The following is a 12,492-nucleotide window of genomic DNA, read 5'->3' on the forward strand; positions in this document are numbered from 1 at the left end:
CGGTTGATTGAATGTTGAGGTCCTCGTACAGATTCACTATTTCCATTTCCCTTCGAGATGGAGATGATGAACTTCCACAACCTCCTTCCATTGTAGTTAAAAATTGGAAACGAAAGTGCGTAAAAATGCAGACTTGAAGTTGAAAACGTGTAGAGAATGCGAAATTGAAAATGAGAGTAGAGAATGTGTATGAGAATAACGAAATGAACTTTTTTATTTATAGAGTTTAGATACTAACAATCACTAAATCATAGTCATTAATAAAAAAAGTCAAATGATTTTAACGGTTGAAAAAAGTATCCAAAAAATATCTCCACCCCCTTCAATGGTTAGGAACCGACAATTCTAACAGCTAAAAATCGACGACTCCAACTGTCACAAAAAAAAAATGAAACCGATGGACCGAACCGACAGTTAACCGAAGGTCCGCCGATTTCATATCCGGGCCCGTAACTAGGTCAACAGACTGATTGCCCATTGACCCGGGTCGCTAGGCCGAACCCGAGCCAGACCCGAGGTCAGGTCTAACTGCAAGCAAACTTTCAAATATTCAATTGTGGATCAATTTATCAATCGATTACAATATTATTCAAATAAAAAAATATTATATTTTCAAATAAAAAGTTTATTGTTAACTTAGCAGAGGTTTTTTTAATCAAAGGCAATTATTTTCTTTTTTATACATTTATTTTTGCAATACATCATACAACTAGTACGATAAATTCTTCCCTAAGATTTTACATGGATGTATACCGGATTATCTTTTATATATTCACATTCCAATTTTAGTTTGATTACATGCAACAACCCTATAAGAAGATTGATGAACCGTCTTTGGAACATGATGGAACAATTACGCAAACGTCTAAAATTTAAATTACAACCGGCACATTACAAAGATTTTCCTCTAATAAAAGTGCTTTTCAATTTAATTTATCCTTACCACCGATAAAAAAATTTTATAAAATCAAACTAATCATAATTAATCAATTTGAAAAGTTAAATACTGAAGACTGATCAACTAATGATCAACAGTGATGAGTGCTCTCAATAATTATTTGATCTAAATAATAAACGAATTAGATTCCACTCATATGTGCGGATTCAAATCCATGACAATGAATTACTAAGACGACGACGGCATGAAAGCATGGTTCAACACTGGGAACCAACTATAGATTCATAGAGATCAAACTCAAACTAAAATAACATCAGCTTTTAAGCTAAATTAAAATTTTACCTATCCAAATCCTAAACATTAATTTGGTCCTTCAAACAAAGCCAATTGGCGAACTATAGAGATGGTTAGATTTCTCTTCAAGGCCTGAAGACTGTGATGAACTATTGAGGATTCTCACCTGTTCAGTAGATGTCTCCAACTTCATTTTGTGATCAAGATTCTGCAAGAACAAGATTTGAGCTGGAGAACAGACTGGTGCATGGTCTGATGGAAGCACCATTAGTTCATCTCAAGTGGAAGGCAATGACTAGTCCAACAAGATTTGGCAAATGGGGTTAGTAATATAGCAAATCAATCTAAACAAATTCTTAATCTAACTTCTCCAACTTAAGGCTCAATGAAGACTATTTGAACTAAAAATTATCCACCAAATTAATAATTCACCTCTAGAAACACCTCAACCGCATGCATCTTTTTTACAAGATAATTTTGCCAGCTCCAAAAGGTTATTAAATACTTCAGGACTGTCATTGGTTTGAGATAAATAGAAAATATTCCAGCTAGTCTACTCGAATAGGTCGACTCAGGTCTTCCAGCTAGTCTAGTCTTATCTCTTAGAATCAAACAATGTAAATTCATTTTAAAAATCAAATAGAACCATTTATTCCAGCAGAATTACGATGAATCGATATCCTGTGAATCAAATGAACCATAACAGAATTTACTAGAAAAGTATGAAGAAATCAAATTTGATTTCCCTGTAAGTGGACGGCATACTTTAAAGATCATATTGTTTTCACCATTTGCTACAATGATTGTTTCATCAATAAATCATTTACCACTAAACTAGGATTAAAAGAAACAAAATAATAAGTAGCAAGACAAGAACAAGAAAACCAACAAATAGGCATTTGTTCGGAGCAGATGCATATCCTAGAGCAGAACAACAGCAAGTTGCTATTTGATTTATGTTCAAGGGTCTTCTCAGAAACAAAAATCAAGCATTCACTAAAATATAAAAACTCAGGTTACCAGTCTAATATAACAACCAAATCTTATCCCCTACTATATGGATCCTTCTATGTCATTAGATTCTATTCTCTACTATATCATCATTTATATTTAAATAAATTTTATCTTATTTTATGATTGCTAACAAAATCTTTTTGGTCTTTTTTTTCTCGTTTGATATGTACATTTATTTTTGACATCACATAATTAGAGCATTTATTGATCGTTTAAGTATATGTCTGTACCATTATAAACGTATCTAATGTGATCCCAACTTTTTCTCTAATATTTTCATTTCTTATCTTAACCATCTTTCTAAGTCCGTACATCTACTTTAACATCTTCATTTCTACAACTTTCATCTTCCGCTCATATACTTGAATTATAACCTAACATTCAGATCCATATAACATAACATGTCTAACCGCCGTTTTATGAAAAAAAAAAATTAAGTCTTAGATGTACTTTACAATTACCAAGCGCATCTGACACTCTCCTCTATTTAAACCATACCACTTGTATTCTATATAAAACATCTCTCAATCTCCATCCTTTTGCAAAAATAATCTTAAATACATAAACTACAACTCATTATCTCCTATATTACTAAATTTAAATTTCATATATTCCGTCTTTCCTGTACTAAGTCTAAAACTCTCACTTTTAGCATTTACCGCCAAGATTCAAATTTAACATTTACTCATTCACATGTATCATCTACCAAAACAATATCATTTGTAAACAACATGCACCACAGTACTGTATCTTAGATATGCCTAGTAAATTCATCCATGATTGTAAAAAGATAAGACTTAGAACCTTATCTTTATAGGAAATGATTCAGTTAATCTGCCTAAAGTCTTCATTTTTGTCAATACATGCTCATACATATTCTTAATTAGTTCAATATATATTATGCTAATATTTGTTTCCTAGAATTCTCCATATAAATTTCCTTGAGATTATCATAAATTTTATCTAAATCGACGAATGCTATATGTAAGTCTTGCTTCTGTTCCTAATATTTTTCAATTAGTTGTCTAAGAAAATATATAACTTTTTATTATCGACCTTCCCGGCATAAATCCAAATTAATTTTTGATCACCGCAAGCCTCCTTTATTAGTCTTTTTTTATTACTCTTTCCAAAAAAATCTCTGATATAAGTTATCATTAATTTAATACCCAATACAATTTTACACATCTCCTTTATAATTATATAAGGGAACTAGAAATAACTAGAAATAACTGTAAGGCATTCAATATCTTATTTTTCTATGCACTTTCATACCTCCATCAGAATATCATCTGTTCCAACTATTTTTTATTTTACATCCCATTTAAAATTTGTTCTACTTCAAAATTTTAAATTCTATTGTAAAAATTTAAATTTCTAATGACAAATGAAAAATGTTTGTACCTACTGGGTATCACTGCTGTTACTTGTCATTGTTAAAGTCAATGTACCAGTATTACTTTGACTGTCTGGTTGTAAAACAACCCTAATCTGATAGAAACAGTACATGCAAGTGTCTAATGGGTGAATATAAACAACTGCACTCAGAAGATAGTCTGGCACAGGGAATCTTACAGATTATGCCATATCGAAAAAAACAAAATAGTTCGAAATGATAAACAGATATATACTGCATTAAAATTTTCATACTATAAAGCAAAACAAATTATTTCAAACACGTCCATTGCTAAATTGATGCATAAACGAGTTGGCACTTTGTTCAAAATGAACATGGAAATCAGAATTTTGAAAGAAAAAAAATGAAGATATTCACCTTAAGATAAATCTGACAATATATATATATATATATATATATATATAGTAAAATAAAGGACAAATGGAGATGTCTCACTGTGTATCAAACATTTTTAGCAAGCCTAATATTGCAAACACCAGATTCACAGCAAACCTACATCAACTCAATAGCGGTTTGCATGGCACAGCGAGTACCAGAAGTGTTAAGATAAAAGCTATTCAGACAAAGAAAGAAGGCCCGACACTATAGATCTAAATGATTAGGGAGAGGATTAGAAGTTCCAGATCCAAACAACAAAAAGATTACTTTTGGCAAGGATCCAATTAAAAAAGATAGTCACTCAAGATGTTAGAGTACCCAGAGGAGAAAAGGGATTTCAAATGGAAGGGTTTATGAGTAGACCAAAAAAATAAAGAACTTCCTGCCAGTTCAATACATTTTCAGCTGCATTAGAAAAAACAAGTTGACAAATTCCAGAATAAGGTGACACCATTGCCAAAGGAAAATGACAAATGAAAAAAAAAAAATATTGAATACAAACTCCAAGTTGTTCTACTCGCGCCTTTTCAAAGTCAAACATTCATTTCGCCTCTGTATATGCATGTATAGAGACATCCAATAAAACAACACTAGGCTTCTTAAATGAATGCCACAACTAATTCACTCCTAATATTAATCAACTCAAACAGCAAAACAGATGATGTATATAATCATTCTTTGTTTTATCAAATTCCATTCCAAATAACTTGCTATGAAGACTTAAGGGCTATGTATGTTATTAAGGAAAAGTCAAACAGCAATCGCTACAAGTGCAGCTGGTATTTCTCAGAGGGTCTGGAGCGTCGATGAAGTCACTGATGGAGATAGGGATTCTGATGAAGGTATCGTTCTGTGCTAATAGTATACCTGTCACATAGTCAATGGATCTAGCAGACAGATGACGTCTAAGCTGAAGGTGGAAGATATATATAGAGTCAAGCAGAGATGGCTAAAAATCCAAGAAATAAAAGTGCAGCATCAAAGAATATGGCTTTAGTAGGATAAGAGCAAAGCAACAATGAATCACAACACCAAAGCCTTTTTGAGTACCTAAGTAGATGGCAAAGCTCAGTTAGTGGATCTAAACTAAAGTTTGCTGTCTAGGTTCAAGAGCATTAAGGTAGCTCAATCGAGTGAAAATGCTTGACTGAGAAAACAAGCAATTTACTTAGGATAAAGCATGAAACCATTCAGAGAATTGTACTAAAAACATAACATGATTGTTTTTTAGAACCACATCTCCACAATATTTTATCTCCATGTTACTTGAGCTTCAGTTCAAATATCTCTACGTGTGTATCTAAGCAAGGTATAGACGAGACCAAACACCAAAGTTTTTTTTGGCAATACTAATACAAAGCATCATAGTATGCACGATATCAAGTGATAGTTCAACTAATGCAATTGGGGCACCAATATGCTGAAAATTGTAGCGAGAGCTGATTCAGCGGATAATTCCTTGTTAGCACAAAATGAGTACAAGCAGAGTGCAGCACTCAAGAACATTGCAAGTAAAATTTTGATAGGTATAGAAAATTTTGCTTTATTTCAAATTTTAAAAAAAATCAAAAAATGAATGTTCAAAGACGCAAACAAGCCTTATTGTAACCATATTTGTGTCATATGAGCATAGTCATCAATGAGAATAATTTAAAAAAAAAAACTAAAAACCACCATTGCTAGAGACAAGATTCCATTCCCAAATATCAGTGAATTAGAGCAAAGATAGGTATGCTCATGAGTATAAGAAGGAAAAAATACACAATAATGATCGCCAATTTCATATGTTTCACACCAATCATGGTTAGAGAAAGCAAAAGATTGAAAAACTCCTTTAGTTTAGACCATAGTTGTGAAAAGTATGTGCCTGGCTGTGCCTAGGCGCAAGGCGCAGCCAAGCGCGCCATTTGCACCCGGGTCACCAGGCGCAATACTTGAAAGAAGTGCACGCCTTTTGAGGGGTAAGGCGTGCTTATTTTCCTCACCTTATTGAAGTGAAAAAAAAAAATTAAAGCCCAACTCATACCTTTAATAACCTTTTAAATTAATTAGATGAGACACATTTTTCTAGCATGACTCTTCCTCTCTCCTAAAAAATGAACATCAACCTTTAATTAGGTTGCATGCATACTACATATTTAACCCTTCCTCTCCCCTAGAAAATAAACATTAACCTTTAATTAGGTTGCATGCATGCGACAAATTTTTCTTGCATGACTCTTACTCTCCCCTAAAAAATAAACATCAACCTCCCTTGCAAACTTAGTTCTCTTTGCATGACTCTTCAATATTTGAAGTTTATTTTTTCTTTAATTTGAAATTTGATTTTGATTACGAAGACAAACCATTTCAATATTTGAATGTCTGTAAAGTTTATATTTACATTATGGTTTAATAGTTTATGGATTATAACTTTGTTAATGAAATATGTTAGCAGAAATTTCCTATATATGTTTGAATTATATAAATTTATACCCAAAACACCTTACTTCTTCGTAAGGCGTGCGCCTCACCTTCCTCCTAGCGCCTCAGGCCCCATAGAACCTATGCGCTTTTGGATGCCTCACGCCTTAAATAACTATGGTTTAGACAATGAATATGTTTGCGACCACAACCACATCTCCATATCAATAAACTAATCCAGTAGCAAGAGGCAACTGGACTGAATTGGGGTTGGGTAGGCTATAGTTCCAGAAACACTCAAGTGAAGGAATTCAATATAGGTGATATTGTAGCATCACAAGTATGATCAAATGATATTGTGCTAATCATCAAAGCTTGGAAAAAGTTCAGCTGTTTCAACACTGTTTTGAGTAGAACTCTAGATCCAAGCAGATAGAAGATATAGCAAGTTCATTCCACTTGAGATAAACCATCAAGTTGTATAATAAAAATATCTAGATACATAATATATGCAAGAAAAAATGGCTCATAAAAATACATCTGCCACAAAGCATCTCATATCTCCTATAAGGTAGAGCGGAATGTTAGTAAAGTTGCTATAGTAGGTTCATATTGTTGATATGTCATGTATTCAGAAAATTTTTCCATTCTTCTGTTCAGATGTGGAGACACAAGATGGATATCCTTCTGATGAACCAATAGTAGCCTCGAATGCCCAAGCTTAGAGGAGATAATTGGAACTGTTTTGTTAAATATTGGTTCCAATGGCACAATAGATTTAAGATCATCAGTAGAGGAGAATACCTAAAGGATGCAAAATAAACAAAAAAGATTCAACCGTCCATGGTTTAGATGTGTATAGGGAACAAGAAGACAACCAGGAAGAAGAACAAAGGACTGACGCGATAATGTTCAGGATCAATGTTTTTTTTTAAATATGCTAATAAATATTATAATAAAGAGGATTTAATCTCAAACAAGGGAACAATCATACAATTGACTGGGAAGTTATTCCAGATCAATAGTATGTGAGAAATGGTCTCCTGGTTTTTGTTATTTAACATCTCAGCAAGGGGGCTAAGGTGATATCCAGGGAGAACCATTCTTATGGAGAGGTTCCTCATAACCAGAAACTTACAATAGATTACCAAGATCGGCGAATACAATACATCATGGTTCAAAATATCCTTCTGTGCGCGAAGTCCAGGCCCCAGCAAGAACGGCACAATTTTTGCACCAATTTGTGCCGACACTTGGAACACTTCTGCATGTATCATACCAAGCTAAAATGAATTTAGATGGTTTTTAAGCCTTTAATGCTCTTTCACTTAGTTTATTTACTTCTACATAAAACTAAAATAATTAGATAATCATCTTAATAAAACTAAATTAAAATTTGATTGTACCATACCAGTAGAACAGGTTTCAGCTACGTGTTGATTTTAATTCAAATGTTTAACTCATTGTGTTTTTATTTTTTAATAAGCGTATATCTTAGATAGTTAAATATTAAAAAACTCCTTTTTACTTCTGTGTATTTCAATCTTTAGTTTTCTCCACCTGTTTATTTGTTAAAAAATAATATTATAACGATTAGATAACTAATTAAATTAGAATTTTGAAGAAGCTATAAAAAGACAAACATAATTTGAATCCATCTTGACAAGTGTTGAACATGTCAATAAGTGTAGTGTGTTTGCACAGTAAGATGCTCATCAACACAAATAACATAGGGAGTGTTTGGGAGAGTTTTTGCTTATTTAAAAGTGATTCTTATAGAGATTATTTTGAAGTTAGTGAGAAGCTAAAGTATGAAGTGTTTGGAAATAGAAGCCAAAAGCTAACAGAAGGTAAAGTTGGAGTGTTCGATGAATAATTGCATTCAAGCTTAATTTTTAGTTAAATGACAACAATATCCTTAAACTATATAAATTAATCTCTTTTAATTATCTAAATATAATTTTGATACACTATTTGTTTATATAATTGTTATTATATTTTAAATACGATATCAAGATTATTATTGTTTATAATTAAAAAATATATAAAAATAATAAAAATAAAAAAATGATAAAATTTATATAAATACACAAAAAATATGTATAAAAATCTAGAAATACAAATTATATAAAAATATAAAATATTATTTAAAAATAAATATCGTAGAAGTGTGGTGGTAATTATGTCAAATAATAAATTTATTAAGGTCAGTAATGTTGTGGTAATTATGTAAAATGATAAATTTATTAAGGGCATAAATGTCAACTTTTAATTTTAGATCATAAAAAAAAGCAAGAAAAAGCATCAAATTCTTGCTTCCAGCTTTTGAGTAAAAGTTACAGAAGTTGACATTCACAAACACTCAAAAGTGCTTCCATGTAGCTAAAATCTAAGAAGCACTTAGTAGAAGCTCTACCAAACACTCCCATAGTCTCTCATTATCCCTAAAATGACTGAAGCTGCCTATGGCTGGCTAATTTAATTTTGAAGAAACAGGTGATGCAAATTAATACTACTGAATACTGATGTTTTCTAGCCATGCAAAATGCAAAGGCTAAGACAAGATAACACAAATACAAAGGGTGTTTAATCGATTATTAGGAAAAGAAGCCAACAAAAGGCAAAGCTTAAGGTGGAATTGTGTGACAAAAGCTACATAAATTAATGAGTTCCCATAACTATTCATCTATACATGAACAATAATGAGAAACCAATAACCAACAACCTGATTTAAATAAAGGGAGCTCAGACAACTGCTTCAACAAAGATTATGATAATAACACGTTTGGCAATTAAATTAAGAAAACTAGCATTTCAAATATCAATTCTTTAAGCTTTAATTGTATAGATACTACATTTTCTACTTAGCGGCAAGTGATTATGACTTTGGGTAGCATTTCTAAAATTCATGTTAGGTAGTAGATGTAAAACACCTTTCAATGGATTGATTAATTAAGTTCTTTTACAACCAATTAAATTCAAGGTTTGATAAGATAAAACAATTAACTATTTTTATGTAAATATCACATATGTTATATGTACCAGCATGTTCACTTGCAAAATGTAAATGTACTAAATGATAACCTAGCTGCATATTATGCTTTCTAAAACATTGGTACTTGCTAAATATATATTTTAGTGAACACAAACTAAGATCCATTAATCATTGAAAAAAGGATAAAGCGTATATATGCACACTCAAAATTTAAGGTATAAAATATCAGATTATAAACGACATAAAGGGCAATGACAATATCATGTAATTACCATAGTTTAGAACACAATTAAAAAACTATAAATTAAAATATTTCATATGTTGAAGGAACTACTTCAGCCAATTTTGAGTTATGACCCAACAAATTAGGATCAAATTTGCAAGCAAATCCAATTTCTATACCATATCAATTCCCACAATGAATCAGACACAATTTAATAATGGAAATTTTTAGACATAGATCATTTGAACTACACCAATACATGACAAGGAACATCACAAAAACAGTAGAAAAATAACTGGCATTTGTCAATACATTCCCATAATAGCTTAATCTCAAGAAGAAGCAAGTGAATAAAAAAATTATATGTAGTAGGTGAAAGGACCATCTTAGGGTGCATTGTCTCCACAAAAAGTTACAAGCTTTGCTGATGATATAACCTGAGTGTCTAAGCCCCATAAGCCATGTTAAGAGTAATAATACAAAAAACACACTCAAGTTATATCAATGATCCCCACAGGACACAGATTAATCTACATTAGAGAAGCAATGATCCATTGCAAAGGCGAAGATTCATAAGCCTAGCCAACAAAATTTTTACCTGATAGTCACAAACTTGTTAGTACCATGCTTCGCCCAGAAGGTCTTCAAGTCAATTGGGTTAGATAGATTATAACCTTCTCCAGCTAGCTTCTCCAGCACCTTCTTAAATGCACCCTGGCTCATTTTTCTACCAGCAATGCGCGCCCCTCTCCTCTTAGTGCTCATTGGAAGGGGATACATAGAAATACTGGTAGTGCAGCATGCTGATTGCCATCCTCCAATACCCCACTTGTAGCACGGTTGTTGCTTTCCAGTACAAGAACACACTGGAGTTGGAATTCTTGAGATATCAAAATCAATCCCATTAATAATCATGCTAGTGCTCTTCTTCCCAGTCTTTCCATGTGAAATGGAGCCATTAGCAACCCCATCTCTTGGTGCTGCGGCTTTCTTAGGCTTCTTTGGCTTTGGTGATTTCTGTGGACGACCCCTAGACCTCTTCTTCAAAGGAGGCTCATTTCCGTCAACTGGCTCCTCTTTCAACAAAGGCTTGTCCTCCTTGGGCTGTGGTTCCAAGTGCTGAAACATCTGGACATTGTTCACTATGGTGGGATCAGGGAGGACATTATAACTGGTATGCTGCTGATGGTTTGTAGTCAAAATGGGGAAGCTCTTGCTATTGTCATTGCTATAGTGTATCCATCCTTCCCTCACATAATCATTCTTTACATTGTCATTACTATGGTGAAACCATCCATCCCTCACAAAGTCCATTGGAAGTGATGGCTCTGGAAGACTGCAAAGCCTGTGAATAAATCCACCACTTGATACAACTGGCTTCACATCCCGTTCCACCAAAGAAGGCATGAGCCGCAATCCAAGATTTTCCTTCGATGGTGGGTCATAGTAGCCCCAATTCCGGATACCCAATCCACCATCGTCATCCATGGAAGCCTATGTTCTAAAAAAGCAATCAGTGTAAAGATCGCAACTTTTCTGCTGATATCGACCAACACTCAGACACATTGCTTCATCTCACCAATGCTCAATGCCATCAAGCCCCTTTCATTAAAACAAAAAAGAACAAGTGCATGAGGGATGCAGACAAAAACAGCAAAATAATGTTTTTTTAAACAAAAAAAAAACTCCAGAAAACAAGCATAAGAAACCCTCGGGACAGAGCCGATCGCCCGAGCAAAAAATAGTCTAAAAGCAGAATGAAATCCCAAAATAAACAAATCCCGGCAGCCCGCATTCGCAGCAAGGCCTGAACTTGCACGGTTTCAAGACGAGATCTTTACGACGCATGTGCTAAAAACAATATCCAAATCTCGCACCAAGGAAAAAACTTGCACTGCTGCTACAAAGAAAAAGAAGGGAAAAAAAAAGGAAAGAAAGAAAGTTTCCTCACTCGCCAAGCAGGGGGAGAGGACACCGAGATTTACCTTAGAGCTGAGAAGATGCAGAAAAGCGGAGCGAGTCTAGGGTTCACCGGCGCGTGAGGTGAAAAGGGGGCAAAATACACTTTCGATAAATGCAGCGAGCACAAATGTTTTCATCTGACAAGAAATGTTTGCTTGCTAATAAATGCAAGACTTTTATTTTGCATCCATAAAGAAAAATATATATATATATATATATATATATATATATATATATATATATATATATATATAATTACATCTCTGCTAGTCTGTTTTGACAAACCAGCTTTCTCTCGTCCTTATCCCTCTTTTGACTGTGTGCGATTTTTTTTTAATTATTAAAATTAATATCAAGGAAAATTTGTTATTGATCATCCAGATAAATCAAAAACATGTATATGATTATATGAATCCTGTTTTGTTTTCTAACTCCTCAGATTCAAAAACATGTATATGAATCCTGTTTTGTTTTTCTAACTCCTCAGATTTAACGTGTCTTAGTTGTGATTTAAATCTTAAGTAGGTCTCATTTTTTACCATTTCACATTACTCTCGAGAGGAATATCAAGGTAAAATATTACAATTCAACATAATTGTTAGACACATCAATATGACGGAGCAGACCAATCCATCGAAAATTCGTCATCAGATGGACCAAGATGAAAATTCGAGTTAGAAAATCTCTAATTCAATTCAACCAAAATGAATTGTGGATTAGACCGGTTAAGTTCATAAAAAAAATTAATATATATATATATATATATATATATATATATATATATATATATATATATAAAATTAAAAATTAAAAAATAAAAATTTAGATTTTAAATTAGACAAACAATATATATAGAAAAATTAAAAATTTTAAATTTAAATTAGACAGATTAACCCACAAAACTTCGG

At 32.7% G+C, this 12,492-nt stretch overlaps 1 protein-coding gene across 1 annotated transcript; it reads right to left on the reverse strand.

Moving 5' to 3' along the window:
- Positions 1 to 9,969: 9,969 nt before the first annotated feature.
- LOC121975179 (protein Barley B recombinant-like) lies at positions 9,970 to 11,745 on the reverse strand. The gene is made up of 2 exons (XM_042526640.1): positions 11,608 to 11,745; positions 9,970 to 11,224 (listed from the first exon to the last, which is right to left on the reverse strand). The coding sequence occupies exon 2, from the start codon at positions 11,108 to 11,110 to the stop codon at positions 10,217 to 10,219; it is 894 nt and encodes a 297-aa protein (XP_042382574.1). The 5' UTR covers positions 11,111 to 11,224; positions 11,608 to 11,745; the 3' UTR covers positions 9,970 to 10,216.
- Between the last annotated feature and the right edge of the window lie 747 nt (positions 11,746 to 12,492).

This window comes from Zingiber officinale, chromosome 4B (genome assembly GCF_018446385.1).
Source record: "Zingiber officinale cultivar Zhangliang chromosome 4B, Zo_v1.1, whole genome shotgun sequence".
NCBI lineage: Eukaryota > Viridiplantae > Streptophyta > Magnoliopsida > Zingiberales > Zingiberaceae > Zingiber > Zingiber officinale.

Bases quoted from the DNA above. Each gene is read 5' to 3' on its own strand.
- LOC121975179 (XM_042526640.1), bottom strand. From the start codon at position 11,110: ATGGATGACGATGGTGGATTGGGTATCCGGAATTGGGGCTACTATGAC.